This window comes from Microcebus murinus, chromosome 5 (genome assembly GCF_040939455.1).
Source record: "Microcebus murinus isolate Inina chromosome 5, M.murinus_Inina_mat1.0, whole genome shotgun sequence".
NCBI classification, from domain to species: domain Eukaryota; kingdom Metazoa; phylum Chordata; class Mammalia; order Primates; family Cheirogaleidae; genus Microcebus; species Microcebus murinus.
The window spans coordinates 80,886,766-80,911,195 of NC_134108.1; the positions used below are offsets into that span (position 1 = coordinate 80,886,766).

At 34.3% G+C, this 24,430-nt stretch overlaps 1 protein-coding gene across 5 annotated transcripts in view; it reads right to left on the reverse strand.

Moving 5' to 3' along the window:
- Positions 1 to 24,430, reverse strand: part of SMAP1 (small ArfGAP 1) — a 154,991-nt gene that overhangs the window by 27,459 nt on the left and 103,102 nt on the right. For all 5 annotated transcript variants that reach the window (XM_012750288.2, XM_012750289.2, XM_012750290.2 and 2 more), the window contains one exon: positions 6,131 to 6,221. In XM_012750288.2, coding sequence (XP_012605742.1) covers positions 6,131 to 6,221 — 91 coding nt within the window. The remainder of the gene's footprint in view (positions 1 to 6,130; positions 6,222 to 24,430) is intronic.

Consider the following 24,430-nt stretch of genomic DNA (forward strand, 5'->3'; position numbering starts at 1 on the left):
GAAAGGGAAAGGGAAGGGAAGGAAAAGGAAAGGAAAGGAAAGGAAAAAGGAAAGGAAAAAGGAAAAAGGAAAGGAAAAGGAAAAGGAAAAGGAAAGGAAAGGAAAGGAAAGGAAAGGAAAGGAAAGGAAAGGAAAGGAAAGGAAAGGAAAGGAAAGGAAAGGAAAGGAAAGGAGAAAGGAAAGGGAAAAGGGAAAAGGAAAAGGAAAACAAAAAGGGAAAGGGAAAGGAAAACGAAAGGAAAGGAAAACGAAAGGAAAAAGGAAAGGAAAGGAAAAAGGAAAGGAAAGGAAAAAGGAAAGGAAAGGAAAAAGGAAAGGAAAGGAAAGGAAAGGAAAGGAAAGGAAAGGAAAGGAAAGGAAAGGAAAGGAAAGGAAAGGAAAGGAAAGGAAAGGAAAGGAAAGGAAAGGAAAGGAAAGGAAAGGAAAGGAAAGGAAAGGAAAGGAAAGGGAAAGGGAAAGGGAAAGGGAAAGGGAAAGGGAAAGGGAAAGGGAAAGGGAAAGGGAAAGGGAAAGGGAAAGGGAAGGAAAGGAAAAAAGAAATTATCTGGACAACTTAAAATATATAGAAAAAATTAGCCGGGCATGGTGGCGCATGCCTATAGTCCCAGCTACTTAGGAAGCTGAGGCAGGAGGATTGCTTGAGCCCAGGAGTTTGAGGTTGCTGTGAGCTAGGCTGACGCCACAGCACTCTAGCCTGGGCAACAGAGTGAGACTCCATCTAAAAAAAAAAAAAAGAAGAAGGAAAAAGAAGACGACCATGATCCTTGGAATTCATGGCCTTCCATGGCTGTGTAACTGGACTATGTCTGTCAGGGTTTTCTCTGTATCTGCTGGAAATGTTTTAAGTTAATGCTTGTTCTGGTCTCATTCATTTGGAGATATGCTATCATTTTTGCATGACCATAAATCATACTTCAAGGAACCTGCTCCCAAATCCCCATGTGTTTTAAGTTATAGGAGAAAACAAGAGTCCCATTAGGGGAGAGTCACATGTTCCTGAGCAGAAAAATAGTCTGCTGTGCAAGGTAGACACCAATAATCAATCCAAATTCAGAAGAACTGTTTGTTTTAAGCTGAAAGAGAACTTTAATTGTCTGTTGTCTCCTGGACTTTCATGAATTCATCAAATCTTACGCTTAACATAGCTTTAAAAACAAGACTGAAAATAATTTTAAAAATAACTTAGGATATTGATAACCAGCAGGTGTAAGGAGATCTACTTGCTCTGAGTAAGACACCTCCTCTTTCCCAGTTGTTAAAATTCCATCACCAAAACAGCCCTCTTTCTGACCCATCTCCCACTCCTCCAACCTCTGGAACTCTTTCATTATATAGTCTAAAATCCACTATCAGTCACCACCAGAATCCCCTATATATCCTTAACCTCTTGTTCAAACATTCCCTTCACTTCTTCCCCCTAAACAAACCTTGGTTCTTCTCTAAAGTCACTGTTTCTTGAAGCTCCCCCATTGTTTAAAAGAGAGCTGTCTCAGAAGACCCACAGACCCATGAGTGAGAGAAATAAATGTTAGTTAATGTAAGCCTCTGAGATTTTGGAGTTGTTCTATGTAGCATGGTCAGCAAAGTTGACTATAACTGGTATCAAAGAGGGGTGCTGCCATAACCAAACCCTAAAAACTGTGGTACTGACTTCGAGACAGGGTGATAGAAGACAAGGAAACACTCACGGGAACTTGAGAAATGGAGACACAATATGCAATACTGAAATGGTTGGTAAACAGTGCCTTCTAATAACCTATAAGGCAGAAAATGCATTAAATGAAGTTGTAACAGAGCCACCCTAGGTGACCCAAAGACAGTGAGAGAAATAAATGTTTGCTAGTCGTAAGGTCTTGAAATCTGGGGATTATTCACTATGCAGTATTATTGCAGCAAAAATTGAGTTTATGTCAAAGGACAGTCATCCCATTTGTCTACTAGATCCCATCCACTCTAGGCTATCAGAGGAAACTGCTAATAGTAATTATTCTTTATACTAAAATTATCAGATTTGTCTGCTTTACCAGTTCATTCCTAACAGTAAACATAATGTCATCGTTAAAAAAAAAAACATCTTTTCCTGCCCACATCCTCCTACAGCTAATGCTCCATTTCTCTCCCCTCTTTATGGCAAAACTCCTCTAAAGAACTATATATATTCACTGTATTCTCCTTCCATTCTCTTTGAGCCCACATCAATCATGTTTACACTACCCACCAAAGCTACTCTTGTCTTAGATCGTGTAATGGTAAAATGGTACTGCAAAAATGGTACTGGGAAAATTAGATATCCACATGCAAAAGAATGAAGCTGGATCCTTACTCTACACCATACGTAATAATTGATCCATTAATCAAAATGGATCCATGACTTAAATGTAAAACCTGAAACTATAGAATTTCCAGAAAAAAAAACATACATGAAACTTTATGACACTGGATTCAACAATGATTTCCAGGATATGATATCAAAAGCACAGATAACAAAAGTAAACATAAATAAAATGGACTACAACAAAATTAAAAACTAGTATACATCAAAAGAAACAATCAACAGAGTAAAAAGAAAACCTAAAGAACAGGAGAAAATATTGGCAAGTCATATATCTGATAAGGGTAAATATCTAGAATACATAAAGAACTCCTACAAGAGTTCAACAGTGAAAAAACCCAAAAGAAAACAGGATCTGGAAGAGATATCTATAAACCCATGTTCATAGCAGCATTGTTCACAATAAACAAGAAGTGGAAACAACCCAGACATCCACTACAAATGAACAGATAAATGTGGTATATACATACAATGGAACATTATTCAGCCCTAAAAAAAAGATGAAAAGCCCATTATAAATAAAGACTAATGCATTTATAATACGTGGAAATGTATTAGGCGAAAATGTCCATGGTTTAAACAAATTACAACAGACTTAAAGACACAGGCATCATTCGGTGGAGATGTGTTCCCCATGCAGAAGTGAGGTCATCTATGTTGCTAAATCCAATGATTAATTCTCAATCTTCATTATGCTGGATTAGTCAGAAACATTTGACACACTGTTTAGTCCCTCCTCTCCTGTACATTTTCTTCCTCACTAAGTCTGCATTAATGTTCACAAATATTTGGTGAAATTTCCCCATGGATGGACTATATATCCTTCTGCTGAATGAAATAAGGCCATGTGACAATGCAATCAATGAAATGAGAGTGGAAATTTCAGATATAACTTGAAAACATCACCTTGAAGAGCTGACATTTGATTTGCCATGTGCTCTTTTCCCTCTGCCATATGACCAGCAATGTTCTAGATTAGGGACCAACATACTATGGCAAATTTGCCTTTTTATGTAAATAAAGTTTTAATGGGATACAGTCATGTCCATTCATTTACGTGTTATTTATGGCTGAGTATTATTGGTTATGACAGAGACTTTATGGCCCACAAAGCCTAAAATATTTACTTTCTGACATTTATAGAAAAAGTCTGCCAATGCTTGTTCTAGATAGAGGCTGCTCTATAATTCTGGGTACTGAAGTGAAGATGAGCTCATTTCAGATGGATATGGCCTGAGTGAGAAATAAACTTTTGTTCTTTAAGTCATCAATATTTTGAGGAAGTTTGTTACTACAGCATAATCTATGGTACAGAAGTTCTAATCTGACTTACAGAGAGCTTACACAATAGATACCAAAGGGTACTGGTTTTGCTCCGAGTTCACCAATCCCTCCTTTCTGATCATCTTTCCAGGTCCCCTTTTCTATCTCCCGACCTCTAAACATTTGAGTGCTGTGGGATGCAGTACTTGAATCTTTTCTCTTTGGTCTATATTCACTCCCTTAGTGAATTGATCCAGTTTCATAACTTTAAAAACCATAAAAGCTAATGACTTTCAATTTTATATTCCCGGCCCAAACTCTCCCTACACTTACAATTCATATAACTGCCTAATTAAGATCTTTTATTAAAATGAGTCTAAAATTGGTCTCACAGGCATTTCAAACTTAATATGACCTAAACAAAACTCCTAATCTTCCATCCAAACTCCCTGCAGACTTTCCCATCAAAGTCAAGTCCAACTCCATCCTTTTGATTGCTCAGGCTAAATATAAGTTGGGCCATTCCTTACTTCCCTCTTTTCTCTCACTTCTCATATTTGATCGATCAGCAAATCCTATTGGCTCCATCTTCAATATATACCCAGAATCTGATTACATCATCTATCGTCCAATGCTACCACATAGTCTAAGCTATCATTCATCTCTCATTTCTATCACTGTAATGGTTTCCTCACTGGTTTTCCTGTTTCCCACCTTGCCCTGCTATAATCTCTTCTCAGCACAGTAGCCACAATAATTCTTTCAATACCAAAGTCAGATTACTACTTCTTTGCAAATCCCTCCCATGTGTTTCCAGGTCACTCAGAGTAAAAGCCAAAGTCCTGTCACAATATGCCTGCCCCTCCTCACTCTTTCCCTCTCACTCAACTCTCCCGGATCCTTCCACTCTAGCCACATCGTCATCCTTACTGGTCCTTGTATAGTTCAAGTAGGTTGCTGGTGAACAGCCTTTTGAATTTGCTGTTCTCTCTACTTGGGATACTCTTGCCCACATACCCAAATACCCATACTTTCTTCAGGTCTTTGCCCCAATGATACTTGCCCCAGTGAGCTCTTCCCTGTCCAACCTATTTAAAATTATAAACACCAATTTTTATTTTCTTTCATATACAGCACTTATATATATTACCTATAATATATTTTACTTAACTGTTTACTCACTACCTCCCCAGATAAAATGAAAGCTCCCAGTGGGCAGGGACTGTTATCTGTATTCTTTCAGCGCTATCTCCCTTGTGCCTGCAATGGTATCTCAACACATAGTAGACACTCAGTATTTGTTGAATTAAAGAATGAATATGTAGGATAAGAAGCAGGTCTAGTTTATATCATATATTTCTAAGTTATAAACCAATAAACCAGGCACTTAAACTAGAAATGATGCAGTGAAGACAAAGATGCATATAGTTTTAGTAAAATACTTTTGTACTAAATCTTTTTTTCTTTTCTGTTATTAGCAGCAAAAGAAGTAAAATACAAAAATTATGAGGACTAGATTTCAACATAATTACATTTAGACCCCTATATTGAAGCCCTATTTTTAAAATTAGTTCTTTTTTATATTTCTAACATACTACTTTTAACCATCACAGAATTTTACTTCCAGGAAGTATATTTGTATGACATGCCAGCTTCCTAAGAAATGAATAAAACATTCAACTGTAATTCATGAAACAGAAAAGAATTTATTCAATAGCAACTTTCATCAATTTTTCTGAAAAGCAGTATATGAAATTCAACCTTATCCTTCAACCGTCTTTCACTCTTTTCCTTTAGTTGTCAATATTTCTCCAAGCTAAAAAAAAAAATTTTAAATTAATCCCTACGCCAAGGCTCAGATATTACTAAAAATAACCATTTAATATGCTAATTCTTTTAGAAGAGGAGAAAAATATAAAAAAGAGCTAACAATATTTGTAGATAAGCACAGTACAAACACCTCTTAAATGGAAGCCTGTTTATTTCCCACACAGACCACATCTGTCAGCCATGAGAATAAAATTAAATTAAAATGCGTACTTCTCATTGTCATCAGATATGCGATATAAATCTAGTTTGGGGTATAAAACATGTTGCTTCAATTAACCAAACAAATTTTATTTTAAACCAGCACATTTTATAATAACCCAGAATTATTTCACCAAGGGGAAAAATCCCTCACAAAATTAAAAAAAACGAGAGACAGAGAGAGAGAAGAAATGAGGAGAGAAAGAAGATAATTCACTCTTTAAGTGATAAAATGTCACATCTACCAAGCCTTTGAAGATTACTTTGATATATCTTTTCCCCCAAGGAACTCATTACTTGTATTTCAGTGAAGACAGTGCTGACAGACACTGGCTCCCTTATTAAAGATTTCCTTTTTGTGGGAACTCGGCAAACTAATCATACCATTTTCAAATTCAGATAATAGGTATCTTTTGGCATACTGAAGATAAAGCCATTACATTCAGTTCAAGTAAAAGTTTCAACTGTTTTGTAACGTTAATGTGACTATTATTTTTTATTACTTACCAAGTCCTAAAAGATCAACAGTGGGCTCTGCATCTTTTTTAGGGCTGGTACTTTTCTTAGGCTCTAATGGCTGATCTTCTTTCTTCTGTATCTTTAAAGTAAACAATTAGATTTATTAATTTTTCTTAAATAAACTGAAGTCTTTTAAGCTCTAATTACATGTATTTTTTTTTCTTTTTATAATTTGATTAGTTTAAGGAATAATACATGTATTTTTGATAAAGTATAACGGAGCATATGAAACATAGTATAATGAAGCCTAGAGCATTTTTTGTTATATGAAAACAAGTAACTATGATCGTTGAATTTGCAATAGCAATCCTTACATATTGAGACCCCAAAATAGTGAATATACAAATTTAACTCTTAATATAATTATTTTTAACTGTTAACTCCTTTATATGAAATTATTTTTGAAGAAATGCATTTCATATTATTTCCTAGCTACTATCAATGCACCCTTGTTAGCCAAGATTGGGGAGGCCTTGGAGTCTTCATGAGCACATCGTTACTCCCCCCTCATCCACACTGCTGTATGTTAACATGAGACACTACTGCACCAAGAAAAGCCTACTGAAATGCTATTTGATATGTTTTCCTCCTAAATCTACATTATTAATGACTTTTTAAATAGAATATTCTTACAGTTCTCAGGAGCCCAAGTCACAGATACACATTCCAAACTTTCTTTTCCTTTCTCACAAAAAACGTTGTATAGGACAGACAGAATAAAAAGATCTTTACCTATTGGATTCTCAACTCTACAGCCTACCTCTCTTAAGCTAAGAAAATATCTGTTCATTCACTCATTCATTTCTTAAATCATTCCTTCAAAATCACTGCTTCTATAACTACCTAAAGAATTCATAACTTAGTTGTTACATGAATTCATTTTTTGTTAGCTATTACTGATGTACAATTTCTAAGAACATACACCTACTCTTACTTGTTTTTTACACTACTGTCTCCTCAGAATTTTTTTAACCAATTAACTACCATCATAGATAGCAATTCTTTAACAACACTGTCAAATATAGAATTATCAGCCTGTAACTATATATAATTTCAGAAGTTTAACATAATTCATTCCACATTCTCTATTCTTTCACTTTTCCACTTCCAATATAGGTTAAGATTTATCCTGCTTAGCAAAAGGATTTCAAAATAATTTCAAAGAAAGCACTGCTTGTAATAAATGAAGCAATTCTTTTCAACTGATTACTCAAACTGCTAGAAATTTTAATTATTTATTTATTTGTTTGTTTGTTTACTTACTTACTTATTGGACAATCTGTACTACTATAAATACTCAAATCTGCAAGGGAATCTGAGGATCAAGGGGCCACAGCATACAAACCTCAAATATTCTAGGGCAGGATCCCAGCAGCTTCCTTCCTGAGTTATGTCTTCATTGGTCACATCCCTGCCTATAACACTATAGAGAGGGTCTTATGCTTAGTGGGCACTTAAAAAACAATCTTGTCACGAATTTAATTTGATTTAAAATCAGAAAACTTTAAAGTTGAAAATAAACTTAAGATCATCTGGCCAAATTCATTCAATCTGCAAATTAACTGAGGTTCAGATATTACATGCCTAAATGGACAGACTAACTAAAACTTATACTTTCTGCCACTGAAATGTAGAATTCTTTCTTTGATATATTTTACTGAATCTTCTTCCATGGAAAGAAGTATAAAACAAAACAAACCTGTGAGGGATTCCTTCCCATTCACTTTCTATGGGCTAAGAATCTAGAACCTATTCAGGCTAAAATGATTTTTTTAAAAAGATGCAAATCCAAATTCTGGTTTATAAAGTATTTCACCATCAAATTAGAATTACCTTTTGAAATATTGCTGAGTATGAAACTAGCCTTCATTGTTTGAAAGAGGAGAAAATGCCAAATCAAACAATGCAGAGGTCCTATGATCCTGACTTTCCCAGAACTACTACAAACAATTTGGAAAACATCTTTCCTGATATTCACACATCTATCTCTGTCCTAAGAGCTCCCTTTCTTCCTTAAATTTCAACTGCATCATAATTTAAATGGGTGTCCATCGACCATTTCCATAGTAAACTGTATAATAAAAAACACATGTAAGTACAGTTGCGCAGGGTAAAGACAAACTTTAAGAAAAGAATAAGGGAATATCCTAAACAGTTTATCAAAATGCAGGTGCAGTCCACTTGTGGTTTACAAAATCTATTTCATGGACCACAACTAAAAATTTCTCTGTCATGTAAAAAAAATGAAATAGAACAGAAAATAGAGTGTGCTGCACAAAGTAAATATCCAGAATTGTTAATTTGCACATTTGCATACACATGGGAGCACAAATCTGGAGCCTAATATAAAATGTATTTCGTACCACAGTGGTAGGCTGAGAAACACTGCTCTAAAGTCTGCTCCTTTGCTACTACAATGGGTCAAATTATGAGTGAGAAATGTTTATGCCCTAAACCTCATTACTGACAACAGAATTGGCTATTCTATAATAGATGGATTACAACAATTCAGGCATGAATTATCCTTAGATTTGGCATCTGATAGGTTGTTCCACAGATCAAAAAAGCAAAAGGGTAGATCACTTCAAAAGCTACTCGGTATTCCTTCCCCCTCCAATCTTGCTGAGGCAGTAACTTGAATACATCAGTGTGTGGCAAAGGTAATTTTAGAGATTATCTTCTATGTCTTTATAGTAATCCAGGTACTACCTTATATACATTAGTGAAACTACAAATATTAAATTCAGATGATATTCTTCTTTACTCATAAATGTAAACATAGACAATTAACTTCATTATTTTTATTTGGAAACATATCAAACCATCAAACTACATACATTAAAAAATCTTTCTAAAATTCTAAAGTAATAAATAACCTTTTAGAGCTAAATAAATCCATTAAAAGTTACTTTATTTATTTTTTATTTTTTTTGAGACAGTCTTGCTCTGTTGCTCTGGGTAGGGATGATGGCATCATCATAGCTCACTGCAACCTCAAACTCCTGGGCTCAAGCACTCCTCCCGCCTCAGCCTCCCACAGAAATTACTTTCTGTAAAATGTTCTTGAATGACTTTCCAATAAAAATTGAAAATTAATTATTATTTATATTTGCAATAATTTTTACAGATATAATAATCTGTATAAAATGACAGGGAAGAACTATTTTTTTTTCCTAGTCCTAGATGAGTAATAATATCTAAAACTATAGACTCAAGGGATACTATATGTCCCTCCAAATCCATGTGTTGGAAACTTGATCCCAATTCGACAATATTAGGAGGTGGGGCCTAATAAGAGGTGATTATCATGAGGGCTCTGCCCTCATGAATGGATTAATGGCATTACAAAAGGAATAGGTTAGTTATCAAGAGAGTGGGTTTGTTATAAAAGCAAGTTGGGCCTCCTCTTGCTGTCCCCTATTCTCTTGCCCTTTCACTTCCACCATGGGACTATGTAGTACAAAGGCCCTTACCAGATGCCAGAACCATACTCTTGGACTTAACAGACTAAAAGTAAACACTTTCCAAATTAAACACTTTAATTAACACACACATGTGTAACAGATATGCCTTTATGACAAGCCCTTCTAAAATGAAAAAAATCTTCGAGAACATGTCTGATTTTTTCCAAGTTTGCCTAAAACACAAGTCATATTTATCAAATATTTTCAAGATACAAAGGTAGAAACCCTAAACAAACATATGAATACACAAATTACTAATTTTTACCTCTGTTCTATAGCATACAATTCTGTTGTACCTTGCTCAGAACCACGAACCAAATAAACTTCTATTGTTTGCAAATTACTTAGTCTGCAGTATTCTATTAATATATGCAGCACAAATGGACTAAGACAAGGGCTAAAACAAACAAAAAAAATCTTTGCATATATCCTGCTATTATAAGGGTTCAAAAAAACCTAAAATGTGTAATCCTCTAATACAGATATACATGTAGACTCAACATTTAATAAAATTAAAAAATATTCATGTGTTATGTTCTATTATTTTGTACATTTAAACCCAATATTATCACCATTAAATAGAGGGTTTAAAGTTTATTTCAAAAAAGCACTACTTCCAGCCATTAAATCATGTCCACTGCTAGGGCTGCCTAACACTGCCATATGGTAAAAGTTGACAAGACAACTACCCAATTTTTGACTGAGAAGGAAGATCATGGATAGTCTCAGATGTTAGACTAGAAAGCACAGTTGAAATGATAAATCTCTTTTCTTTGTCACATTGTATAATCCAGCATTTCAAAAATCAAATATTTAAAATTATTAAAATCAAATCTCATGAAATTCAGAATAATTTTCTTTTTGTCCCTCATTACAATATCCATAGCAACAAGGCAATGTGATAGCCTTTAAATAGCCTGGATTAACCAAGACAAGAGCAGCAGTACTCTGCGTTCACAGTAAAAACCCTGTCTTCTCATGGCTACTCTGAAGTCTACTTAGTTTCTTAGTTATAGCAAAGCATACTTGTTGCTCTATCCTTTATTTATAACACACATCACCAATGTTAATGTTCAGAAAAGAGCTATAAGCAGATTTCCAAAATATATTCCAATTAAACACTCTGGTTAACAAATAAATATATGTATACTAGATTATGCCTTTCTGACAAGTTCTTCTACAATGAAAAAATCTTCAAGAACATGGCTGATTTTTTTCCAGGTCTGCCTGTATCACAAGATGTCATATTTACCAAATATTTTCAAGGCATAAAGGTAGTAAACTTCAAACAACAAACGTATGAATATACAAACTATTAATTTGTACCTTTGTTTTATGGCACAACAATTTTGTTGTACCTTGCAAAGAATAAAAAGATAAAATTATTTAAGATATTTGAAATATAGCTATCATATAAAAACAAAGTATGTAATATCTTATAGTGAAATTTTAGAAGATTCAAGAATAAAAGTACTATTATCTTGTTAGAATTTATGTGCGGGGACTACTAAAGTGTGATAACAGTAAATCAATACCTTGATGACTACATCTTCCCTCATATAACTGTCACCATTTTGATATTTCACACTGAGCTTAGACAAAGCCAGTAGTATGCACAGAATCACTCCACTTTAAATTCCCCTGCAACTAAAAACATCACTTAAAGAATATGCCTTTTAATAAGTGAGGAATGCAGTTGAGTGTGAGTGGATAAAATTAGGCAATTTATAATTTATTATACAAAATTTTCTAACAAGCTAGAACATAGGTCTACTTAGAGAAAGCAATTTTATAAAATGTAATTTCCTTATATTCATATTTAGCAGATGTCTTATTCAAATTATTAAAGATTTTATTAGCAGAAGATTCACTACTGAATCTTTTTGTGATTCAAAATGCTACTCCACAGAATATAATTGAATCAAAAACTATTTAGCTTCCAGCTCCTACATTTAGCACTATTTCCTATCCCCTGAAATAACAGACATAATAGCTAATCCTCTATAATGTAATTCACTATTCTTTAACTGGCCAGTAGCATAAATACATAAGAATAGGGAAGCCATACAACTTTCTAAGTTCTAGAGGTAATTATTCAAAATTTTCTTTAAAAATTGACATCTCAAATTGTAACTTAACTAGTTTACCTATAATCAGTTTCCTTTAACATTCTTAGAATCATACAACTAGAAGGGACATAAAATCTATTATGTTCAACTCTCTCATTTTAAAGTTAAGGATATTAAAGTGACATTGATTTGTCCAAAGGCTCTATAAGTGGCTATAGTCACTCCTAACACGGCTTCTTCCCTTGCACCATGATGTCTTTTGCTGAATAACTTCTATTTATCACAAATTAGATTTAAAAATAAATTATTTACTCAATGCTTAATGACGCATGCATATTCTTCTTTCAATGATATAAAGGGAAAATGCAATAAAAAAAAATGCCAGTCTGATAGAGGGTCAGGACAAGTATGCAAATAATTTTAATTCAAGGTAGAAGATAAAGACCACGTGAAAGGTATGGGAGTCTTTTAAGTTCAAAGGTCATGGGTTGATTAAAATTTTAAAAAGGCAGTGACATTAATTTTCAGGAGTATAGGAAGAACATGAAGGAGTCCAATAGGGAGGAGTTGGCAAAGACACCATGTGAAGAAAACTGAGTGCAGGATGGATGTATGTGCAATGTGTGTGTCCACCACCGTTCTTTGCTTTCCATTTGCATACAGGGGACACGACACTCCATAAGCACAGAATTCCAGTGTTTAACAAGACTACAAGCAAGTACAAGCTCAATGTATTAATTCTATGATAGGGTAAGCAGGGGTACCAATAGCTCCAAGAGATCATGCTTTCTGTTCCAACCAGAACTTGCTTTAAAAGCAGAAAAAAGGCAATGGTGTTCTAAGAAACAAGAAAACACAAAAAATCCTATCCTATCTTATTCATGTCACTTCCCCGTATTAGCCAACTACTGTGTTTCCCCGAAAATAAGACAGTCTTATATTTATTTTTCCTCAAGAAGACACCCTAGGGCTTATTTTCAGAGGATGTGTTATTTTTTTAAGTATGGTACAACAATCTACATTTATTCAAATATAGTTAAGTCATCTTCTTCTGGAACATCATCATAGTAAAATGGCAGCCACAGCTTTCCTTCTACCCCTGGGGACACACAATACCTAAAGCAGAGTGTCCCATTCCTCACTTCACTAAGGAGACTTTCCCCTCAAAGCCTCAGCTTCCAGCACGCACAGGATGGCTGGGACCTGACAGGGGGAGCCGACTTGTTTGCGGGGCTGCCGGCACCTTTCCAGTCACCTGTGGGATAGTAGCTGTCATGATGGGGCAGATGAGAAGGGCTGCTCATCTTCTTTACTGCTCCGAGACGGAAATGCATGGGTTGTGCAGATATGCTGCGCTGACACGTCCATCACTAGGTCTTATTTTTGGGGTAGGGCTTATATTGCACAAATGCTTAGAAATCTTGCTAGGGCTTATTTTATGGGTAGGTCTTATTTTCGGGGAAACACGGTATGGACAGTGAAAATGATGATAGGATGATAGGAAAGAGAAAGGGCAACAAGTTTCTTTTTCTTTTAGTCATTCTTTACTGATCATGAACTGAAGAGAGAGTTGACAGAAAATGTGTGTATCAAGAAGTGAAAGAAGAACAGTTAGTTTGATGCATGTTTCTACTGTTCTGGAAAGAACAAAACACATGCATGTGCAAGCTAAGAATATGAATTCTATCATTTTGGTGATTCCATATATATGAGTTAGATGCTCTTATGTTTACATTAAAACTTGTACTGCACAATATAAAGATGAATACAATTCATATTAAAAACACAAAATTTTAATTTTTCTTGATTTAGAACATTAAATAATGAGACACTTTGACAAGTTGAGAGAGTGTGGAAGAAAGAAAAAAGCTTCATATTTTAGTGCTTTTAATAGCACTTTTTTCTGTGTTTTGAACAAGTGGTCTCTAATTTTTGTTTTGTACTGGGCCCTGCACATTATACAGCTGGCCTAATTTGTGAGCCTCAGCTTTTTATCAGTAAAATAAGAATAATAATACCAGTCATACTGACCTTATGACTGCTGAAAGAAAAAAAGATAAATATTATCAGACTTCTACTTTCTAGGCCAGCACGTAAGGAGTTTGCAAATCGCCACTCTGTTTTAACAACAAATAAAATGCTGAACAAACTGAAAAATAAACACCTCTTTTTAAGTCTATCAGAGAAGAGAGCTCACATAGCAAATTATAGCCCCCAAAACATGACAGGCAGGCAGATACACAGAATTACAATTTATGGGAGCAGAAATCCAGTACCAGGGTAGGAAAACCTGAACTGTAATTGATGAAACACTAGAGGCTCAGTGTGGACAAATCTGAGAGATAAAAACTCCAGGGGATTCAGTTATAGAGTAGTCATCATACTTTGGAGTTTTACCTCCAGGAGCTCAAACGTGTTCTTACAGTGGAGATGAAAGAAAAAAAAACCCTTGAGCTCTGGCAGGGGGAAATGAAAAGTAACTATAGTCAGCCCTTCGTATCTGTGGGTTCCAAAACCATGGATTCAACCAACTAAGGATTCTAAATATTTGAAAGAAATAAAGATAAAAAATAATACAATAAAAATATAAATTTAAAAAATATGATATAAAAATAATTTATATAGCATTTACATTGTATTAGGTATTTATTATAAGTAATCTAGAGATGATTTAAAGTACATGGGAGATGTGTGTAGGTCATATGCAAATACCATGCCATTTTACATAAAGGACTTGAGCATCTGTGGATTTTGATATCTATGCCCCCACAAATACTAAGTGACACTATATTTTGAAATATGACAGAGCATTCTGTTGTTTTTAGCAAAACCTGCCCTAAAAAGAAATTACTTCACCAGAGCCTAACCTGCTTGGGTTCTTATCAGAGCTTAACCTGCCCAGAAAAAAGGGAAATACCCAATTCCAGTCCCTCCAGCCATCCTGTCCCACCTAAGGAGATCCAGGACAGAGATACTTGTAAAGTTCGTAGCCCAGGGGCACAGGTTCACTAAAAGACTGAGGCCTAATCATAGGACTATAGAATGCTTCTCCTCCCCAACACATTACCACCAGATTACTAAGGTCTTATTTATCTCAAGTTCCTTTCACTCAGTACATTATGTCCATCTTTCAATAAAAAATTGCAAGACATATTAAAAGGCAAATCATACAGTTTGTAGAGATAGACCAAGCATCATAACTATATTCAGATACTGCAGGGATGTCAGAATTATCAGACTGTGAATTTAAAACAGCTATGCTTAATATGCTAACGGAAAAAGTAGAAAACATGCAGTAATAGATGAGTAATGTAAGTAGAGATGGAAATTCTAAGGAAGAATAAAAAAAATGCTACAAATTAGAAATCAGGAATGTTTCTGATAGGCTCATTAGTAGACTGGATGCAGCTGAGGAAAGAATCTGTGAGCTTGAGGATATGTCAGTAGAAACTTCCAAAATAGAAAAGCAAAGAACAAAAAAGACTAAAAGGGACAGAATATCCAAGAACTGTGGGACAACTGAAAGAGTGTAACATACATGTAATGAAAATAACAGAAGGACAAGAGAGAATGGAACATGTGAAGTATTTGAAACAGTATGACAGAATTTCCCACAAATTAATATTGGATACCAATCCACAAATCTAGGAAGCTCAGAGAACACCAAGCAGGACAAATGTCCAAAACACTACACCTAAGCATATCATATTCAAATTGCAGAAAATCAAAGATAAAGAATTTATCCTTTACCTTTTCTTCCTTCTTTATTTCCCCTCCCCACTTTTGGATGTCATAGTAATGTGCTGAGAGCTTACATAGTATATTGGCTAAGAGTACATACTCTGAAGGCAGACTACTTGTATTCAATTCTCAGGTTGGCTACTACTCAGTAACAGGGTGACCATGAATAAATTGCCAAACCTGAGTCTTTCAAGTTCTCACCACAAATGAGAATAAAAGTATCAACCTCACAGAGCTGTTGTGAGGACTATGAAATAATATATGCCTGGCATATGCTTAGCACACAAGGTTAGTGTGCCTGCTATTTTTATTACCATCAACGATTCATCTAATCTTACTGTTGACCCTGCCACCTTGGTTGCAACACCCTTAAATACAAACTTTAACTTAGTAAAACTACCTTCTATCAAAGCATTTATGGAGGAAGAATTTTCTTAATTTCCTATTTAAGGAAATTTCTAATTTACTAAGAAGAACTGTAAAGCTTGCATGCTTACTGAACAAAAGCCTTTCTTTCATTAAATAAGAAATGAGAGCTTTGCACATAAAGTAATTGGATTTCTTCCCTTTTTATTGCCTCACTTGCAATAAAGCTTTAAATGGTTGCAAAAACATTTTACAAATTCCATGAAGGAAAAAAAATGTTTCCAATTTACTGCAAGCCTGTAACAGAACATAAAATATGTTTTTCTGCCACTACGTATACATTCTTTATCATCACAGTTACTCTAAGAGTAAGCAAGTATTAAAAAGCTATTACAACTTTGGCTGGTTCCATCTTTTAGGCTTATGGGCATTTTAGTATACAGTTATTTAACTAACAAAGTAAGGTTACTATCATCTTGTTATTGCTTTCTGTAAGACAATAATTCTTATTTTAGTTACTTCATTCTTTTTAAGACTAGGTAAAACAGTAAGAACAGAACTAACCATCTTGGCTGAAAGAACTTTCATGTAGCAGTCAAAATTGTTTTAAGCTAATTAAATTATTTACTCATTTACAATAACCTCTTAACTACCAGGACATAATGTACTCTCAATTAGCATCAACTAGGAAAAAACAATAGTTTGTTTTTTTTTTTAAATGACAATACTAAGTTTTGGTAAAAAAAGAAATGGAAACCAGTTGTAACTGTCATATAGTACTCAAGGGAATATAAAATGATATAATCATCTAGAAAACTTTGGAGGCAAGACTAAAGCTGAATATACACATACCCTATGACTCACTCACCATTTCCATTCTTAGGTGTGTATCTAATAAAATAATTGTATATGTTAACAAAAACACATGTACAAGAAAGTTCATAGCAACTTTATTCATCAAATGTCCACTAACAACAGTAGAATTTAAAAATAAAGTATATGTATGTAGACATATGACAACCCAGGCCCAGTCACCTGGGTTTTCAAGGAGTAGCTAGCACCAGTGTTGAAAAAATCATTATCTTAAGTGTTATTTCACCATTATTTCACCATCTTTACAGACACCAGGCATTCACCAGCATTTTCTGAGGAGTGGTTTCATGAGCTGACAGCCTAAGATGGTTCTCACAGAGATTTCTGTGTCAATGCCTATCTAAGGGGATATTTCCAGGAAGTCGGTCCTAGAGCTTTGAAAATAACCAATCTTTACGTGTAGGCATATGTAGACAATAGAATAACACTTAGCAGTAAGAAATGAACATGCAATAACATGGATAAATTTCACAGACACGATGATAAGCAAAAGAAAACAGACACAGAAAGAGTAGCATTGTATGATTCCATTTACATAAAATGCAAAAATATATAAAATTTATCTATGTTAACAGAAATCTGAATAGTAATTAACTTTGGGAGGGTACTGAGTAGGAGGACAAAGAGTGAAGAGGTGCTAGTAATGTTTTGTATGGTGATCTGTGTGTTGGTTGCACAAGTATATAAATTGGCAAAAATTCAGTGGAGCTTTAAATTTAAGATCTGTATATTACATACTTAAAAAGGTTAAGAAAATTTTAAAAACTAATATAACTTATAAAATAAAATCTCCATGAAGTTACAAAATGTCACTTTTAGACAGATATATGCTCATAATATAATCACAAAAATTTTAAAAATCCTCTTAATTTTCTCTTTAAAAATAGGATACCTTGAAAAAATGGGGGCAGGGGGGTAAATGTGGGAAATCCCAACAGGAATTTCAGGTGCTACCTAGAGCGGTATTTTGTAATACTGCTTTTACTGAGGAAAAGGATAGAGAAATCAAACTTTAGACTTTACAAGGTCTAAATCCAACAGCTATTGATTATCCCCTTGAACAACAGTTACTTGGTGTGCTGATTGCTCATTTATGTATGATAGTTTTAGCCTATTTTAAAAGAAGTGTCTGGGGATTTAAACACTTATTTAAGAATTCTTCCATTGTGGTGAAAACCAGGCTTCTATAATGCCTCCTATAAAGAAAGTGAATTAACTCACTCTGTATTATTAAATGGGGGAAAAATCTGCTAGATTGTCCTAGATGGAAGTTCCTCTCTCATTTGTTCCAAATAAAGTTTTCACAATTTTTCTCTAGTCTCTCTACCAAGGCATACCATACCTATTACCATCAAATCAAGAGTTTTCTTCTTTCCCTTCTTTACAAAATTCACAATAACATCAATTATGACTGTTTCCTTACATTTTACTATAGAAAAATGACATGAAAACCTATAAACAATATCTCTATTGATATACCCAATTGATATTTTGTCTTTGGTAAATTACTATTTAGTGTGTATCTTAGCTCAAGTTTACTTAATCAAGGGTATATATTCTTTAAAGACATAAATATAAACACAAGGAGGATGTGAGTTCATTTTTTATATTTTCACTTATTCATAACATTCTGTGGTCAATGTGGTTCCAGCATCTCATCCTTAATCATATCTTCAGCTCCAAACACATGACAAAATAAAGATTTTCTCTCTTAAAATTTTTGTTGATGAGAAATGACCATTTCTTTGCTCCATAATTGCAAAAATACCAAAAGAAAATGCAACAAAAAAATAAGGTACTGTCACGTTACAACATGGATGAGCCTTGAAAGCATTATGCTAAGTGAAAGAGGCTAGTCACAAAAGATCACATATAGTATGATCACATTATAGGAAATGTCTAGAATAGGTAAATCCACTGAGACAAAGATGAGTGGTTGACAGGAGCTGTGGGAGGGAGAAATGGAGATTGACTACTAACAGCTATAAGGTTTCTTTTGGGGTTGATGAAAGTATTCTAAAACTGGACAGTGGTAATGGCTATGTAATTGCTAATGCAAGAAAAACCATTGAATAGTACATTTTAATGGGTGACTTTTATAATATGTTAATTATATCTCAATAAACTTGTTATTTAAAAAATAACACTGGAATATTTTATAACTGAGAAAATGTTATGAGCACAGTTTCCTATAAACTGGAAATAAAAAGACTATTGTGATCATACTGTAAGCAGTAAATATATATCCCCATCCAGTTAGAGGAATGCCAACACTCTACAGGGACAAGTCTTCCATTACCACAAATCTAACATCTTCTAGTCCAGCTCCACTTCTTCCTCCAAAAGAAAAGAGGGATAAAAAGCCAAGAAGAAAGAGAGAGACGACCGGGCAAAGCAGGTCTAATAAACAATCCTCTCCACCTCCTCAACATCCTACCTCCAAGCCAAGAGTTTCTCCTGAATATCAATTCCTATTATGTTTATTCTATTAACATTTTGTTTACAAATACACTTGTATGTGGCAAAACAGCATGATGTGAAAAACCACAGCAACAGGCTTTCATTAAAAACAAGATTTGAGGCCGGGCGCGGTGGCTCACGCCTGTAATCCTAGCTCTCTGGGAGGCCGAGGCGGGCGGATTGCTCAAGGTCAGGAGTTCAAAACCAGCCTGAGCAAGAGCGAGACCCCGTCTCTACTATAAATAGAAATAAATTAATTGGCCAACTGATATATATATAAAAAAAAAAAAATTAGCCGGGCATGGTGGCGCATGCCTGTAGTCCCAGCTAACCGGGAGGCTGAGGCAGAAGGATCACTCGAGCCCAGGAGTTTGAGGTTGCTGTGAGCTAGGCTGACACCACGGCACTCACTCTAGCCTGGGCAACAAAGCGAGACTCTGTCTCAAAAAAAAAAAAAAAAAAAAAAAAACAGATCTAAATTCAAATCTACAATCTGCTCTTGATTTGCTTTTGTTTCAAAGATAAGTCTCAACATTCTTGAGTCTTCTGAAATTAGTTTAAAGGGTATCCCTTTAGTCCCTTATGGACCTTACTGGCTTCTACTTGGTTTTCAGGGAACTCAAAACAGCCTGGTTGTGGAAAATAAATATCAAACTCATTTTCTGACCTTTCTTTAAAATCAACAAAGAAATGGGGCTAAAGAAAATGTAAACTCCGAACATCTTTGAGAACTTAGAAATACACAATTACAAAGGGGAAAAGAACACATTCAATAAAGTACCTGGACTGTTGAGCTGTCATTTAATACATTAGCTGCCACATACACACACACACAAAAAAAACCCAGAAACTTTTCTTTGGGACCACAATATTTTATTACAAAAATGGAATAAAAACTGCAAGTATAATTTAAAGGTAAACATAAATAGAAAAATGAAATTATTGACTTTTATTCCTTTAATCCACAATTTTTGGAATTAAATTGCCAACATTAGTTGTAATAATAAAGACAACAACAAGTAAGAGTGTGTGTATGTATATGTATGTATATATATATATATATATATATATATATATATATATATATATATATGCTTCACACAGCCCTGAAACTAGGGTGAGTTAAATACAACTCTCGTGGCAGTTAATGTGTTAAATGGACCTTTTTAATGAAGGTGAGGACTTTAATCCATATCTGTGAATGAGGAGGAAAGGTTCTAGTTTTCTGAAAATAATGAGTATGAGCTTGCAGAAAGGCAGGAATTCCTAAACTCTATTTTATGTCATTGCGAAGAACCATGATTATACAAACCACTTTTAACCTTCCAGAGATCAGAAGATTAGGAGAAACTCAAATTAGATCTTTCTCTAGATGTTTTTAAATCAACTATGAAAAAAGGACTGCTCTTCCTTCTAGCACTCAGTTCCCAAAATTCAAAGTCTATAATGCTAAAGCAATAAAGGTCCTAAGGTATAGTAAGAAAAAATAGGGACAATAATACTAGTATCTTAGAATAATAAAGTGTAGCCTGAACAAGATTAGTAGTTGAAAGCAGAGAAAATGGTATTCTTGTTGTATTTCATCTCCCTAGCATCTGTGTGTTAAACATATAAACTTTGGGGGTGTATCGCAGATCTGTTAAATCAGAATAACCAGGAGTGGCAGTTTTCTTATATAGTTTGAAAACTGTAGCTTCTGGGAATTGTGTTCCTGTCACAAAAACCTACCTATTGGTAGCAGGGAGAATAGGAACTGGGGTGATTTGTTAGATGCAATATAATGTCCATAAATCACCAATATATCTGAGCTTTTATGTTCTTTTTACTATTCTCCCTTTTGTAATTGTAAATGCATACTTGTCATTAAAAACAAAGTACTAAATCTTTAAACTTTTACCAATGCTATAAAGTCTAATAATGAGTTTAAAAATCTTTCAGGAGATAAAATACAAAGAGTTAGCAAAATAATAACATTTTAGGCTAACATATAGTAATGGCGGTAATAATCATCACACTAATACCTTTTAGTGGTAAAGTGGTAAAAATCTTTCAGGAGATAAAATACAAAGAGTTAGCAAAATAGTAACATTTTGGCTAACATATAGTAATGGCGGTAATAATCATCACACTAATACCTTTTATTGGTAAAGAACCATATGTGTTTGAAATGTATATATACATTCTCATGTGAAGGCAGGAAATTTTCTTTTATTTATCACTGTATCACAAGTGCTGGACATATAGTGACTGCTCAGTAAATTCATTTGCACTGAGCAAATGAATGCATGAACTGATACAGCAGTCCTTGAAATTTGGCAAGGCTATTTGTTAAAAAGCAAAGTAGAAAAGTCCTTTAATCATTCTTTCAGAGGCAGATGCTGGCTAATCTACTTTTATAGATAGTACTCTACATCAATCCTCTATTATCTTTGCTTATGGCCTCTCAGCTAGTCTCTCTTCTTCTAGCCTCACCTCCCTTCAATCCATCTTACATACTGCAGCCAGGATATCATCTTATTAAAGCATCACTCAAATCAACATGCTTCCCTACTTAAAGTCAGAAACAATCCACTGTTTATCATGAAATTTAAGATTCTCTCAATATTATTTTTATTGTCTTATACTCTATTATTATCCTACACTCAGTTAAATTGGATTATTGATTACTGTCAAAATATGCCTCACAATTTCAATTCTTTTCATACTTTCTCTACCTGTTTCCCTCTCTTCTTCCTTTCTAAAAATCTTTCAAAGCTCATGTCAGATGTAAACAACCTCCATGAAGACTTTCCTAATAATCCCAAGATACCTCTCATTTCTCTAAACCTCCACACTATCTCTTATATTACATCTGCCTTTTACTAAAGTTATTTATCATATCGTCCCCTTTCAATCACTTATTCTTTCTGAATGTTAAGAATCTTGAGGGTCAGTTGTTTTCATCATTTTTATATTCCTTCCAACCCTTCTGCATGCCTGATTTACTGCATCCTAAGAGTTGTTGCATTCAATCCAAAGATTTCTTCCCAGAAATCTTTCAATGAATCTCTCTAAATAACACACACACACATATGCATATGTAAATATATATGCATATATACACAGTATATGTATATATAAACTTTTAAAAACACACCACAAGTGTATGAGGATTGACAACAATCATCCTATTTCAGTCTAACTGCTTTTTGAGCTTACTTCCTTTCATTAAAATCTCCACATCCCATTATTAACAATGGGGGAAGGGGATGAAATAGAATTAAAAGTTTTTAGATGCTGCACTGAAGGTTTGTGTCCTTCTTGAGCTAGCCATCAGTCATCTGCTTAGCAGTTTGATCAAAAAAAGTATCCTTTCTAAAGAGAGTCTTAAAAATATTTTTATATAATTATGTTCATTTCTCACATTTTATATACATAGTCCTTTACTAAGAATACCAAATTCCACAAATATTTTGTGTAACTGTTATGGGCCAAGCATCAGGACTGACAAGACAACTTACACAATTGGATTGCCCATCACAAAACACTAAAGAGGAGGTAATTTACTTGTTCAATTTTACTTATTCTGTCTTAAACAACTAAATTCAAATAAATTAGACTTTAATGTCAACATATAGTTTTGATATTCTGGGTGGGTATTCCACCTTAACATTTTGTGAGCATTATAGAAAATCCTTTAGATAGTAAATTATTATACTCAGATATGACACTAAAAACGAACATACTTATTTAATCAATATAGCACCACTTATCAGCAATTAGGATGAGCAATACCATGATCAGGAACAAACCTGATCAAAAATTACTATAGTAGGGAAATTTTTATGAAATGCTAATATTACCATAGTCTTCAAAAAGTGGGCTGTACTCTAACATCTGACTAGGAAAAACACAGCTATTAATATTTCTGTGTCTGTCCATCCTTTGCCTATTCATCTGCCCCCTTATGATCTAGACTATCCCACACATTTAGTAATGAACAGAAGCTTACAGCAGTATGCTGACAAGACCATGATAACTGTCATTGATAGTTCACTAAAAAATGAAACAGACACAAAATGATGGTAGCATTTAATCTACTGAAGAACAACCAAACTGTCAGAACAAAAACCCTCTTGATGTTACTTTTTTCAGCCTCACTCTTAAGTCACACCAAATATCATAGTGGCTAGAAGAGCAACATACAATTAGTCCTACAGTATGCTTTTACAGTAAAGACAGGAAGACTGACTGTGAGTGGGGATGAAGAAATCAGATGATACAGTCAGGATACTGAATCAGGTGAACTGAAGCAATAGGATGTAAAATATAGCACACAGCCAAAGGCTCTAATGACATCTGCTCAAAGCTCTGCAGTCTATGAATCTATAACGGAAAGTGTCAAATGATGAAAGGTGTCAAGAGCACTGGACACAGGAAAAAAACAAAGACTACATAGTGGTCTCTCTAAGATTATTATATCCATTACTATCAATGTTCTCATCAGATTCTAAGGATGTTCACATAACTATGAAGTCATGAGTCATGTTTTCATAACCCACACAGAAAACCATTCAGGATACTTTTAAAGTAGTATCTCAAAACTATTTATCACTGCTCTCAGAAAGAGTCCCCCCCCCTCCAGATCCATGGCTAAGAATGTTAAATGCAGTAATGGTTTAAAGTCCAGGCTGGTAATAAGGAGGCCATAAACCTAGAAAGCAGAAACTCTAAAAACTGGAACAGCTATCTTTTGGCAGGCTGCAAATCAGAAAGAGTTGAAACTCCCAAGGCCAGGGTTTCCTTTATTATATATAGGTACATACATTTTAAAAAATAGAATATGGATCTCTCTCATGTGAGTGGAGAAATACCTCATCCTTTCATTGCTGAACATTTTTTTACTTTCTGGTCAGATTTTATTCTTTCAGTCGAATTCTATCAGATGAATTATTAAGATTAAATGGAACAAAATGATTTTTTTAGAAAGGTGATTTTAAACTTATTTTCCTTTTTATCTTTTACATGTTTTTTACAATAAAGGAAAATTGCTATGAAAAGAAATGAAGCTGAATATTTATCACAATAATAAAGATTTAGGAGGAGACAGCGATATGATTTAGGTAGAAAGGAGAAACACACTGAGGGCATGGGTGTAAAACTAAATCAAAGCTATTGAGACAAGAATAAGAATGGCATGTTCAAGAGACAGTTTCTACTCTGTTTCCCTGGAACTTCATAGATTTGGGAGGGATTAACTAAAATGGAAGGTGAGTAGGTTAACAGCCAGACTCTGAAGGGGTCAGGCTTTATTAGAATTTATTCTCTAAGCAATA